This window comes from Protopterus annectens, chromosome 3.part0 (assembly GCF_019279795.1).
Source record: "Protopterus annectens isolate FY-2018-M chromosome 3.part0, PAN1.0, whole genome shotgun sequence".
In the NCBI taxonomy this organism is placed as follows: Eukaryota; Metazoa; Chordata; order Ceratodontiformes; family Protopteridae; genus Protopterus; species Protopterus annectens.
Genome location: NC_056731.1, coordinates 114,003,465 through 114,018,783, shown reverse-complemented (window position 1 = coordinate 114,018,783; position 15,319 = coordinate 114,003,465). Strand labels below are relative to the sequence as shown.

Sequence of the window (15,319 nt, the reverse complement as noted above, 5' to 3'; positions counted from 1 at the left end):
AAATGATGTAAGGAACCATCTAGTACTAATATTTGCCTACTTTTTTGAGATGTTATTGTGGAGTAAATATTTCCAACTATCCCAAGAACTTCTTGCAATACATCTGGAATGTTGTCTTCCAAGTATGAAATTTTAAAGACACAGCTCAACATTTATACAGGACGCCTTAAGAGTTGTAGAAGCAATGCAGTCGGTCTTCTGAATGTTCAAACAAGTGAAAGTCGGCTAACTGAAATTTGTATTTTGGTATTTCGGTGTTGTGGCCTTGATTTTATGAAAGTTGGTTATATGGTATTTCAAGTTTGTGAAGTAGAGCCACACACATTATACATATACACATACATATATACATCTCTCTCATATATATATATATATATATATATATATATATATATATATATATATATATATATATATATATATATATATATATATACACACACACACACACACACAAACATATATATTCTCAAAATTCATTCCCCCCAAAAAAACTTTTGAAATTTACACTTTTGGGACTCTCACGTGATAAAGCACCATAAACACCACCATTTTCCACGTCATTTGGGAACTGTATGTTTATTACAATATTTGCAGTGTACATCAAAAGAGAAATATTAGTTATCAATTGTTTATGTATACAAGATTTAAAAGTTTCAGAAAATACATTTCATAACCTGGACCATAAAGTTCTTGAAATATTAACTTAGGGACATTAAACTGCAATGCAAGAGTAACTGGAGACCATCTAAGTTATAGTTACTAAGAATGCATCTGTGGCGGGTTTTTTTTCAAATAACTAGAAGCTCTTTCGGTGGTGGTCTTAAAGGAATCATTCCCAAAGAAAATCTTTTTGCTTTAAATTCTCTCAGTTCATCTGCAGTCAGTTCATCCTGAGGAGTAAACAACTTTTCAGAAGTATGCACTGCAGCCGAACCGGATATTGCTGTACTTGAACTCTGACCCTGTACTGTACCAGTGTGTTGTGTAGAAATACCCGATGAAAAGGAATGTGTGGCTGAACCTATGACCCCTAAACCACCTGACAGGGATGGAGATGAAGTCACACCGCTGAAACCCAACCCTCCAGTTGCACTAGTAACAGTCTCTCCAAAACTTGTAGAGGCCAAAGTTGATGAAACCATTCCAAATGAAGAGCTTCCAAACCCTGAAGCAGCAGAAGCTCCAAAAACTGTGGATGGTGTACCTCCAGTGCCAGGTGAAGCAGGAATAATAAATGAAAAGGATGCTGCATTTCCAGGTGCAGATGAGAAGGCCGTACCAAATGATGAAGACTGTGAATTGCTACCAGAGGCAGAAGAGCTAAACGCTGGTTGTAAAGAGGTTCCAAATGCAGGAGGCACTACAGAACTAAATGGTTGTGCAGGCTGGGACGAAGTTGCTCCAAATACCGGAGCACTAGCTGGAACTGAAGATCCAAACACTGACTCTGCTTTAAAGCTAAATGCACTGCTGCTTCCACCACCAGTGGCAAAACCTAGGGGAAAAAGCAAGACGACAATGAATCAGTGCTTTTTACAATTTTATTTTACTTGTCTGATAAAGCATTATGACATCCAGAAATCAATTTAGCATGGTTAATTAGGATTACTGTGTGCTGCAGGAGTAGATGTGACTTCTTAGCGAGCTGTAGAACATTTGCATTATTTCTAATGTTATTTCTAGTTACAGAAGAAATCCTGGAGCTCATTAAAATGGCTTAGTTGGGGGTAGCTAGCTCTAGGCATGGTATGGTATGGATGTGTATGGAAATCTCAGTAGTGGCAGACAAAGAGTGATATCTTTTTCCTAGTCTCATTCTCTACATATGACTTGCACTAGCTTCCAAAACATCCAACCAGAAACAGCGGTAGTACCTAGTTCAGTGATGCCTGTAATTACAGCCCATAGCACTAGAAGCTTCTGCTGCATAAAATGCAAGCAGCACTAACAAGTTTAGTTTTAGAAGCCAAGCCAATTACCAAATAAATTGATGGAAAACTAGTTCTTGGATACCTTTAATACTCTCACAGGAAAACAGCCAATGCACATTACTCTTGATTTTGTTGAGAAAAACTCTCCAATAATTACTCCGTAATCTTGGTTACATCCCTGCAAAAAAAAGCCTACAAATCTGATTAAAGAAACGCCCACTGCTGCAACAGAACAGTAAATTTGTTATACAGGGCATCTATGATGATTATTCTCCAAAACCTGAATAACCCTGCATACGTAACTTTTCTCAAGTCTATAATGAGGAAGGCTTACGTTTCCCCTCATGTCACACTGTCTACACCCTCTCTCTCTCTTACCGTAGTTTCCATTCTTATTACATATTTTATAGTTAGTACCAATGTCATCATCACATACTATGTCCTACCATGATGCAATGCATTCAGATCTCCTACAGTAATATTCATGTTATCAGTACAATGACTGTATACAGCATACCGGTACACTCAATGACAATTATTGCTTACCTAATAATCTACAGAATACATTACTTTTCACACTGTGCATTTACTGTATTCTAACTTCTGAAGTGCAACTCAATCTGAAAGCATAGTTATGCTGTTCTAAGGCATACACATACTACTGTAATACTTCAGCATATATGTCTGAAAAAGTTTTTCATATTTACCAGATTCTATTTTTCCTCAGAATATGTAATATTTCATGCTCATTATGTTTTTTTTTTTTTTTTTTTATGTTCCTTCAGTATACCGCTGTACCAATTGAGTTCTTGTAAAGAATTTTATCTTCTTGGGATGTCACTGAAAAACAGGCCTTCCCACTGGATACTCCTAATTATAAAATGAAAAATAAATAAAATGTAGATCACTTGTGCCTATCTACAGTTTGCAATGTGACTAGACTGCCCATCTCTTAGGATTCAGCAATGGCAAATTTACAAGGCAAAATCTTAAGTATCTTCCTACATCACAGTGACACCTCAGACGGTTAATTCACTTCATACACCAAACCTTTGCAAAGAACCACTAAGCAATGACAAAGGCAAAGTAGAAGAATGGATGGGGGATGGAGGTTGCCAGTTGTTGTTGTTGTGTCTTTCAGCTTTTCCCGGTGAGGGGTCATCACAGCGGAACTCCGGTCCACTAATGATTGGCAGTAGATTTTTACATGCCGAGTTGCCGGCCCTGATGCACAGCCTTTAACGAAGGTATGCCCATTCACGCACGTCTCCACACAGAAGACGCTCTAGCTGAGAATCAAACAGGACAACGTCTTACTGTGAGGTGACAACGCTACTGCAGCACCACCACCGCTCAAAAAAGGAAAACTGAAACTGTGATTTTATCAACTGCCTTGTTGGCACACTGGTAGGGCTTCTGTGCTGCCAGCAACCTGAGACTGACAAGTGGCATACAAGATAAACAGCTCGCTGAGTTAGGTAATGAGCTGCTGATGGCATACAGTCTTGTGAACACTGGAAGATGAAGCTCCTACAAATGGGAATGCAAAGCAGGGTTCAATTTCTCCAAATCTTTTGGTTTTCTAATACCATTACGGGAACGGACCCCATTCCTAAGTCAGGGTATAACTAAAGTTCATAAAATTAGTATTGGTTCTGTCTTTGATGTTAACAAAAAGTGCGCTTTGCAGCACCTGCAATGTGCCCAAAACTGACTTCATGCACTTCAGTTACATGCATCGATAACATATCCAAACACACCTGCAGAACAGACCCATTGCTCCTACTACTGTTAAAACTGTCTGGGTATCTTTATTCCACACCGCTTTCATTTCTACCTGCAAACCTTGTTATTCTAGGACTGTCTTTTCTGTACATGAAACACTAAATGCTAGGTGTAGCAATGTCAATTATCAATGCTACTTTTGTCTTTTTTTCATTTGATTTTCAAACACTTAAGTTTTTCACCTGATGGTAATGGGTGAACTTGTGTGATGTACACTGCATCATTTTCTATAATGCTTTGTGGTTCATCTTTTCACTGCTTTTCAGCTACTTCTATTGTAGTGTTTGCAATGGGTCTTGTCACACTATTGTGCCTTTCAGTGTACAGGTTCTCTGCCATGGGTATAAATCACACACAGCAACAAGATGTACAACTGTTTCCAATTCTTTTACAGAACCTCCGATTGGTTTACAAAGCTCATTGAACATATGGGAGAAACGATGTGTACGCACTCCACCAGGTTCTGTATTGAAATTCTGGCACTCGAAATGCTGAGTGACAAAAAGCCAAAAAGGCCGACAAGCCATAAAGGAACAAATCTTGAAAAAATGTTCTTCCCTTAAAAAGGTAATTTATAGGTGGAGGGGGTTTGCCCTCATGAGAAGTACATTTGGGAAGGGGGGTCCCCAACACCACCTGAACTTGTACATACCAACTCTTGAGATCGCCATACCTCAAAGAAAAGGGAATATTCCAAGAATGGCATCTTGGACTTGGTATTTACAAGTCAGATCTTTTGGCCATTCAGTCTCCACATTTCAGGATTCGCTCTAGCAAGTCCCAACATTTCAAATGGTTGCACTATCCTGGGCTGGCATTATTAACCTTTCATCCTTTCTTTTAAACTCACCTCTCCTTAACCATTCCTGCTTCAAATTCTGAATAGGAGGTTATTCCTAGCTACTGTTACGCTTGCCACTACATTTACACCTTTTCCATATTTCTTTCCTTCTCCTTGCATTCTTTAGTTTTTTGGCACATTCAGTTGCCGTGTGATTTTTGCCTACTTTTAGTATGATCTTCATTCCCACTTGACATTGGATTGCTGCTGTTAAACTAAGCAGAGGGATCATCTTAGATGTAAGACTAGCTATGTTTCGATCTGATGAAGTCAGCAAATTACATGTGTAGATCTACAGTCAGTGGACTGCATACATAATCAATTTCAAGGACGTCTATAACCTCTTTCACAGTGTGGAATATATAACCTTGGTATACACTGATTTTTATATATAATTTGAAAACAGTGAAGCATTTTTCTTGTTTTTCTGTCCATCTGATCCAATACCTTTTGGGGTCAGTCAATCACCTAAAAGTTAGAAGAAGAAGAGCAAACTGGTTTATAGCCTGGACTTTATTTCAAGGTGGTTTTCAATCTTAGTCATCTAAGTATACCTTACGGAGTTTTATTCACATTTGTTCATGCTTTATTGATGATCTTTCATCAAATCCCAAATACTTCTCCACTCCTGCATGCTCAAGTTCCTTTACATCACATTCCTGTACAAGATTGATATTTTCATGGTGCTGCAGATTTGCTGCTTTAAATATTGGTTTTGTACACAACACCAAATGACATTCTTGCATTGTTTGAGATAGCATTCAACTCCTCATCTGATGTTTTAAGTCATCCACAAGAAGTAGAAGAGAAGTCTAAACAAGGTTGTCTTCTGGGAGCCAAATTGTAACCAAAGGCCTAAACTGTAAAGTAACAGTTTAATGGGTTAAGAGCAAGATAAAGCAGCATCAGTGATGATGAATCACCCTAGAATATTCCTCTCTGAATTTCTATCCCAGGGTAATAACTTATCTGTCATGGTTTGTCAAGTGGTTTAATACATCTATTTTAATTTCTCAAGTCTCTTGGGTTTCTAATACCATGACAGGAACAGGCCCCATTCCTAAGTGAAAGTATGATTAAGTTTGTGAAATTAGTATTGTTTCAGTCTTTGATCTTAGCCAAAAGTGCTCTTTGCAGTACCCGGAATGTGCCCAGAATAGACAACCTCCTGCAATTCATATGGAGTTGCATGTATTGGTAGCATATCTAAAGACTGTAGATTTCTTTTTTATGAGACCCACTGCTCATTCTATATTGGAACTGTCTGGGTATCCTTCTACCACACTGCCTTCACTTCTGCCTGCAGATCCTGGTATTTTATGAATTTGTCTCGCTGTATGCAAGACCCTAGTCACTAGGTGGAGCAATTTCAATGATCAATGCAACTTTTGTTTTCTTTTCATGGACTTCTACATCTGTTTTTTTTCTTGCATCTATTTTTGAACTGTTGGTAATGGGTAATCCCACATGATATAAACTTAATCATTCCCTATGCTTTGTGGCTCGTGTTTCGAATGCTTCTCAGCTACTTCAATACTGTAATGTTTCACAATCCCCAATGTGACAGTCTTGCCACATCTTACAGTATACTGCCATTAAGATGTACAACTGTTTCCACTTGTTTTACAGAACCTGCATTTGTCTGTTTCACCCACATGTTTAATGGACTTTGTAAACCATGTGTACGTAAAACCCACTATCCTGGGATGCTAATATTGACCTTTTATCGTTGGTTTAAATTCACCTTACCTTATCCTTTTCTGCATCAAATCCTAACTGACAGGAGGCTGTTCAAGGAGTTTTCTGTACTTGCAACTATAGTTATGCCTTTTCCACATTTCTTGCCTTCTTATCGGATCCTTCTCGTTATATACTTTTTTTTTTTTTTGGCACATTCATTTGCTGTGTGATTGTCGTCTACGTATTGTTCAGTTTCCATTCCCACTTGACACCGATATGCTTCTGCTAAGCACATTCTTTGCTGTGTGATTGTCGTCTATGTATTGTTCAGTTTCCATTCCCACTTGACACAGATATGCTTCTGCTAAACTAGGCAGGTAAGTCATGTTAGACTTCTCCTCATGTTTTAAAACTTTCACTATGTTTGAATCTGGTGAGGTCAACAGATATGTATGCAGTCCTATGATTACAGATCTATACATGTAATCAGTTTCAAGGAGGCCCATACCTTCTTAAGAGGAAAGAATATATAATCTTCGTATAGACTGATTTTTATAAATCATTGCACAAGAAAACAAGTAAAATGCTTCACAACTGTCAAACTACTCCAATACCTTTTGGGGCCAATCACCCCAAAACTGTTAAGTCAGAACAGGAAGAGCAAATTGCTTTATAGCTTGGACTTTGTTCCTTGATATCAGTGCTGTTTTCAATATTAATTTTAGTCTTCTAAAGTAAATCCTTACGGAGTTGTGTGCACTCATTCATGTTTTATTGCTGATCCTTTATTAATTCCCAAATATCTACACACTCTCTCCTGTTCAAATTCTTTTATATTACATTCCTGTTCCAGGCTGATATTTTCTTGGTGCTGTAGCTTTCCTGCTTTAAATGTTGCTTTTGCACATTTCTCAAGACCAAATTACATTCTTGTATCATCTGAGAAAGTTCTGACCACTTCCAGTTATGCTTTCCACTCCTCATTTGATAAACTATACAGTTTTAAATCATCCACAAATAGATGAAAAGATTTTACACTTTGTTTACTTAGACCAAAACTGTAAACATGACCTAATCTGTTAAATAGACAGCTTAATGGGTTGAGGATACGACAAAATAGCAGAGGTGACAGTCACTCTCAAATATCCCCCTTTGAATTTTTATTCCTGGAATATAATTTGTCCTTTATCATGGCTTAGCTGCAAAGTGATTTTCAACTGTTATATGGTCAGTGTAATGCAGTTGATCAATGTAGGGTGCATCCTATACATCCATAAAGTACTCCTTTATCTATCAATGTAGGATGCTGTCAAATGCTTTTTGTAATCTATCCACACCACACTTAGAACCTTCCCCTTTTTAAAATTCTCCATTACGACTTTAACAAATTACCCTTGGTTCCACATGACTTTCATTTATTACCCGTTTGTTCTATTGCCATGATTCAGATTTCTTCTAAATGACTCTAAACTCTATCGGCATCAATTCTAGTATATAGTTTATACATTGTCAGAAGGCAAGTTATTGGTCTACAACAGGATAGCTTGCAGCTTTGTTCTTAAGGAGGAGTATGGTTTTCCTGTTGACAACCAGGTTTATGTCTGTTCAGGATATGCATACAAGTCGGTCTTACTCATGGCTAAATCTTCTTTTAAAGATGTTAATACTTTTAGTCAGAAGTTAGGTACTGCATTTGGGCCTGGGGTTTTCCAATTAAGAGCTTTTCTTAACTTTGTTTCAGTCTCACTGGACGTTACTTCATCCCATTTCTCATTTCTCATTTCAAGGAGTTTTCTGTACTTGCAAAGTACAGTTTTGTACCTACCATAAATGTAGATGTCCGAGAGGTATGCATCTGCAGTCCTAACATATGGGTTGTCCTGCCTCAGGCAGCCCTTCGGTCGGCCGGATTCCAAAGTCTGGGTTTGGCCTCGGCTGATGTCGCACTTCACCCGACGTCATAGCTGCTGTGAATTGGGTATAAAGGCATCAGCCGATGCCATTTTCCTCAGTGTTTCTTGCCCCAGATGCCAGGTGCCCTCTAGGAAGGCTAAATTTGGATAAATGCAAATGATTCCAAACAGTAGAGAGCAAACAAAATAAACATGTATATACATATATACAAACAAATACACCATAATAGATTCCCCCAGCTAGCTACAAGATGGGCAAATACCCTAGGAGTACCACAGAGGGGAAGGAGGGTGGGTAATCCTGACTGCAGATGCATACCTCTCGGACATCTACATTTATGGTAGGTACAAAACTGTACTATGTCCTTCAAGGATGCATCTGCAGTCCTAACATATGGGTAGAATACCATAGCCAAACTGGGGGAGGAGGCACTAAGATGATTATGGTGTAGTTAAGATCCCTTATAAAACAGCAGTTGCAAAACCTGCTCGGGATCTGGAGTATAAAGGTAGATTATAATGCTTGGCAAATGTATGCACGGAGCTCCAAGTAGCAGCCTCTAAAATGATGCCTTTGGTAGCCACTCCTCGTAAGAAAGCTGTAGTAGTGGCTGTAGCTCCTGTGGAGTGAGGTCTCATGTTTTCTGGAGATGTCTTTCCATGAAAAGAGTAACAAAATCTAATGCAATTTCCTATCCATTTTGAGATTGTCTGTTTTGAAATTGCTTTTCCTTCCAATCCTGTTGCATATGCTACCAGAAGCTGGTCAGTCTTTCTATTGTTCTTGGTTCTGTCCAGATAGTAGCGTAATTGCCTGTGCACATCCAAGGTATGTAGTAGCCTTTCCCCCCTGTTCTGTGGGTTGGGGAAGAATGTTGGTAGGTGGATTGCTTGGTTCAATGATACCCTGGAGACCACCTTTGGCATAAAAGTAGGGTTAGTTCTCAAGGACACTCTATCCTGATGGAAGATAAGGAAGGGCTGTATTGCCATTAATGCCAGTAATTCAGAAACCCTTCTTGCTGAAGTGATTGCAAGCAGGAAAGCAGTTTTCCAAGATAAGAACTGTAATTCTGCTGTTGCTGCTGGCTCGAAAGGGGGAAGTGTTAACTTTTCCAGCACAAAGTTAAGGTCCCATGTAGGCAAAGGTGGCTTCCTTGGAGGCTTTACATTTTTAATTCCTCTCAAGAACTGCCTGAGTAGAGGATGAGAGAAGACTGGAGGATCCATGTTGTATTCTGCTGAAATTGCTGATGCATGGATCTTAATGGAGGAGTAAGACAGGCCATTGTGGAAAAGTTCTGCTAAATATTCCAGGATGTTAGCTATGCTTGCTAATGATACATTTTCTCCTTTTGCTGCACTCCAAATGAGGTATCTTTTCCATTTGGCTGAATAAGTCTTCCTTGTGGAGGGTCTGCGAGCCTCCAGGATAATGTCTTTAACCCTCTGGGATAAATCTGGGTTATTTTGTTTTATGTAATATTCCAAGCAGCTAGTTGCAGTGTTTTCAAGTTTGGATGTAGGATCTTGAAGTTGTTCTGTGTTAGCAGTAAAGGAACTAGAGGTAGAGGCCATGCGTGTGTCCGAGACATACTTCTCAGTAGCGGGTACCAATGCTGCCTCGGCCAGTCTGGAGCTATCAGGATGATCCTTGGGCGATCTTCTTTGATCTTCAGTAGCACTTTGTGCATCAAAGGAAGAGGTGGGAATGCATATGCTGTCAGGTTTTCCCAACTGAAGGAGAGGGAGTCCACCTTCCAAGCAAGTGGGTGGTATGCCCTTGTGCAGAATTTCCTCAATTGGTGGTTGTGCGGAGATGCGAACAGGTCTATTTCTGGTAGTCCCCATTTCTTTGTAATGGATTTGAAGATGTCTGGATGCAGCATCCATTCGTGGGCATCCGTGGTAGTTCTGCTTAAGGTGTCTGCTAGTATATTTTCTTTTCCTGGCACAAAAATGGCCTGGAGCTGAATGTTGAGGTTCAGGGCTACATTCCACAGGTCCATTGCCATCCGGCATAGAGGGTATGAGTGTGTTCCTCCTTGTTTGTTGATATACCACATGACTGTGGTGTTGTTCGTCCTTATCAGCAAATGACCCTGTTGAAGAAACTGTCTGAATGTCTGAATTGCCTGTTTCACTGCCAACATCTCTTTTTGATTTATGTGTAGGTTCAGCTGGTCTTCTGTCCATAGACCTTGTATACACTTGTCCACCATGTGTGCCCCCCAGCCTAGGTCCGAGGCGTCCGTGGTGATAGTCTGGCTTGGGTGAGGTTTGTGTAAAGGCAGTCCTCTGTTCAACTGACAGGCCTGAGCCCACCACAGGAATTCTTGCTTCAGGCATGGGATTATTGGAATCTGGGCTTCTAGGCTGTGCTTGTGTTGAGACCATATATTCCTTAGGTACCATTGCAACTTCCTCATATGCAGCCTGGCATGTGGAATCAATATTATACAGGATGCCATGTAACCCAGGGCTCGCAGGACTTTCCTTGCTGTAAGCTGGTTCTGTGTTGTTAATGCCCTGAAATAGAGTGGTAGTTGCTTTTGCTTTTCTGCTGTGAGAAATGCCATCTGATTTGAAGTGTCCAGTTCTGCACCCAAGAATGTTATCCTTTGGGATGGTACCAGCCTTGACTTTTTCATGTTGACTGTGTATCCCAGGGCTTGCAGTAGTTGTATAACCTTTTCCAAATCTTGTGTTAATTTGGTCTTGTTGTCCGCTTGTATTAGGCAGTCGTCCAGGTATGGATAAATCTGAATTCCCTGAAGCCTGCAATGAGCAATTACTGATGCCAGGCATTTCGTGAATACTCTGGGCGCAGTAGATACGCCAAAGGGCAATGCTGAGAATTGATAATGCTCTGATCCTGCAAGAAATCTGAGGTATCTTCTGCAATCTGGTCGGATAGGGACGTGCAGGTATGCCTCCTTGAGATCTAGAGTCACTAGCCAAGACTCCTTGCCCAGCATGGGAAGAAGCTGCTGTAGGGGCAGCATTTTGAATTTTGGAACAATGAGATATGTGTTCAGAGCGGACAGGTCGAGAATAGGTCTCCATTGGTTTTCTTTTCTTGGTACCAGGAAAAGTCTGGAGTAAAATCCTTGTCCTTGTTCCATAGGTGGTACCTTTTCTATAGCTCTCATCCTTAGTAAGTAGTTGATTTGTTCTAGAGCGTTTGTTTTTTTGGTTTGGTGGAAGGTTTGGCATTCCTCTCTTTTTTGGTAGAGAGTGGAAGTGAAACCTGTAGCCCTTGTCTATTGTCTGTAAAATCCATTTGTCTCCTGTAATGTAATGCCAGTTTACGGAAAATAAGGCTAGCTTTCCGCCTAAGGGTGCTTCCAGTTGTTCCCTGGTAGGCGGTATCAGAGCCAAGTCATTGTGTCTGTCCTGTGGAAATGGTAGTAGCTGGATCTGTGGCAGTACTTCTCTGGTTGTTAGGCTGCCACTGACGTCCCCTGTAGGCACCTCTGGATTGACCTCTGCCTCTTGGGCGCCTATTTCTGCCTCTCTGTGCTCTGGAGGTGTCTGGAAAGGACCATGTCTTCGAATGCCAATTTCTACTAAACCTCGGAGGTTGGACCTGTAAGAAATCCTTGACTGTTTGGACAGATTTTGCTTTTTCTTCCACCTTCTTTAGCACTTGTTGTGCAGGGGAGCCAAACAAACTTTGTTTCTCCATGGGAGCATCTAGGAGCTTTGACTTTACATGGTCTGGTAAAGATTGCTCTTTTAACCATGCATGCCTTCTGATCACTGTTCCAGTCATAGCTGATCTAAAGGAAGCCTCCAGTGCATCATAGCCGCATTTTAAGGAATGATTACTGACCTGCTGAGTGTTATGTACCAAATCCTGAAGGGACTTACGGTCTATCGGTTCAAGAGAGGACAGTTTTTTATTTAGCTGGTCTAACAAAAATTCCTGATACTGAATCATGTGGAATTGACAGTTTAAGGCCCTAGCCGAAAGAGTAGCAGAAGTATAAACTTTTTTACCCCATCTCTCTAATGCTCTAGATTCTCTTTCAGAGGGGAGGGGTTTTTTGGCAGAGGCAGCTGCTACAGCTTTGGGGCCCTGTGAAATGGTTTCAGGATCTGCAATAGGAGCCTTATACAAATGAAAGTGTGTGTCCGGGACCCTGTAATATCTGTCGGGTTTAGCAGGGGCGGGGAGAAGAGAGTCAGGAGCAGTACAGGCATCATTAAATGCATCATCCACAACTGTTAGTACTGGCGGAATGGCTAAAGGCCTATGCTGTGGTAAATGTAAAAAGGTCCTTAGCCTTTTCCTTGAATCTGAAAAATCCTGGCCCTGCCATTGAAATTGCTCTCTCATAGCATGTAAGGTTTCCCCAAAAGAAAATTCCTCAGGAGGAGAGGCAGAAGGAATGGAGTCTTCTGCATCAGAATCCTCATATGGAGAATAAGGGCCTTCTGGAGGATTTGAGTGTTCTGACTCATCCGAGGAGTAGTCAGTAGAAACTGGATCGGGGGGCTCTGCTCTAGGCCTCTTTCTGGAGGGGGTAGAGAGGCCCTGTCTGGGTGAGGTTGGGATCCCCTGATCAAAGAAATGAGATCCTCAGCCAGGCTGAGCATTTGGGAACTAGAGGTAGGCCTGTGTGGGGCTTTAGCAGGCAAGGCCTTAGAAGATTTAGCTGCTTTAGCCCTAGAAAAAGCCTTGATAGACACAGATGCAGGGGGCCTAGCAGCTCCACGTGCAGGAGTGGATATGTCTAGTGGAATAGTATCTGATAAATCCTGGGTGCCTGCTACAGCAGGAGTAATTTCAGTAGCAGATTCAGCCATGCTGTGTGAAGCCTCGGCTGTCGGAGGTAAGCTTTCGGCCGAAGGAAGAACCGAGGACTCTGTTTCAGCCGAAACAGAGACACTCGCGGTTGGCTTAACCGTGGTTTCGGCCAAAACCGCGGACCGCGAGTGTCGGTCCTTTTCCTTACGCTTTTTAGCTAATTGTGAAGTCGGAGTCTCCGACGGCATTTTGTAAGCAAAAGCGGGACCAAAAAACTCCTCCGCAAACTCCGACCGACGTCTAAGTGTCCGTCGGTTGAAGGAAGCACAGGCTAGACAAGCTGATACGTCGTGGTCTGGGCCTAAGCAAGGAAGGCAGTAAGAGTGGAAATCCTTATGAGGTATTTGTTTCCCACAAGTTAAACAATTATTTACTTTTTCTGACATCGGCTGAGGCAAGAAAGAGTCCCCAACGGGGTACTTAGCTTTTTAGAAGTCTTCGGTAGTAGAAATCTCTGGATCTGACCGACCGGCACTTGAAAACAGCTTCTGCTTCGGGCACCGCGCGGCAAGAAAGACTGGGGAAAATGGCGTCGGCTGATGCCTTTATACCCAATTCACAGCAGCTATGACGTCGGGTGAAGTGCGACATCAGCCGAGGCCAGACCCAGACTTTGGAATCCGGCCGACCGAAGGGCTGCCTGAGGCAGGACAACCCATATGTTAGGACTGCAGATGCATCCTTGAAGGACATCTATAGTTATGCCTTTTCCACATTTCTTGCCTTCTTATCGGATCCTTCTCGTTATATACTTTTTTTTGGCACATTCATTTGCTGTGTGATTGTCGTCTACGTATTGTTCAGTTTCCATTCCCACTTGACACCGATATGCTTCTGCTAAGCACATTCATTTGCTTTGTTGACTTAGACCAAAACTGTAAACATGACCTAATCTGTTAAATAGACAGCTTAATGGGTTGAGGATATGACAAAATAGCAGAGGTGACAGTCGCTCTCAAATATCCCCCTTTGAATTTTTATTCCTGGAATATCATGGCTTAGCTGCAAAGTGATTTTCAACTGTTATATGGTCAGTGTAATGCAGTTGATCAATGTAGGGTGCATCCTATACATCCATAAAGATAAATCTTTCTAATTGTTTTTATCTGCTCTCCCTCTGTACTTTTCCCATTTATATCCCATGGCTAAAAAATGGAACTCTGTCCCTACTAGCATTCAAAACACATCATCCAAAGCCTCCTTTAAAGACCTCATCAGGCAACATCTCAAGCAAAGTTGGCAGTGCCATGATTGCTCCCCAGGCTAGTGAAAGCGGATAACATATACATACTAAATCTAGAGCAAATGATAATAGTTTTTCAATCTTACTCACAAACACTGGCTAATCTACAATGTATGTACTGTACCTGTGTACTATGTAAGTATTCTACCTACATTCCAAAGTTCAGCTGTACACCACAAATCTATTACTTACCTTTATTTTTAAAATTAATATTTTTTTGATTGTTCTCTCCACTGTAACTGTTTGTGCCGCATACCACTGTAAAAACATGTCTCTTGTAATTGTGTGTATACTGATTATGTCTAAATAACTAAATGTGTCTGTAATTTTTTCTTTATGGAGCTTTTCTCCCCGGGCCTCTGCTGAAAAAGGGCCTTTTCGACTCAGTCAGACACCCCAGGTTAACAAATGTAAAATAAAATAAAATAAAATAATAAATAAATTTCATAGCCTGTACATTTGAACTTATTCTTTCTTTTACTTCTTTCATTCATTTAGCATCTCTGTTATGTTCCACATGCTCTTCATAGACATTTCTCCAAAAATTATCCATTTTTTTGGTGTTTCTATTCCTTCTGCTTTGTTTCTCAATTCTCTATAAAACTTTTTTGGGTCATTAAGAAATTGCTTATTTTGTACTTTTAATCTACATATCTTCTAAGTTTTTTCTGCCTGTGTTAATATCTTTAGTTTATAATTTGCACTAGTGTATGATAAATCCTTGTCTTTTCTAATACTGTGTGTTGCTTTATCATGTCTATCTTTCTAATTGTTTTTATCTGCTCCCCCTCTGTACTTTTCTAAGTGACACTTAACCGCTTTTCACTTTTCTCTGTTCAATACTTCCATGATGGCATTTGATTTCTTCCCTTCCTTTACCTTACTGCCCTGTATTTTTGTGGTAAGATTTTATCAGTTGTTAATTTATCTACACAGTAGTATATCCTGTTTATTTCTGTTATATCACATGAACTTCTGTTAACAGTCTTGACTACTGTGTTCATATGCTTTATCAGACTAACATTTTGGGTCTTGACTTTCTGTAATCTAGTTGCTACATCAATCTTAATATGTGCATTCTTCTCTATTAAATCAAACAACTATTCCCTC

General features: G+C 40.5%; 1 protein-coding gene across 1 annotated transcript in view; it reads right to left on the bottom strand.

Moving 5' to 3' along the window:
* Window positions 1-560: 560 nt before the first annotated feature.
* NUP42 (nucleoporin 42) overlaps window positions 561-15,319 on the bottom strand; it is a 513,730-nt gene continuing 498,971 nt past the window's right edge. Inside the window, exon 7 of the mRNA XM_044065504.1 lies at window positions 561-1,498. Within this exon, the coding sequence (XP_043921439.1) occupies window positions 792-1,498 (707 nt within the window). The 3' untranslated portion in view covers window positions 561-791. The remainder of the gene's footprint in view (window positions 1,499-15,319) is intronic.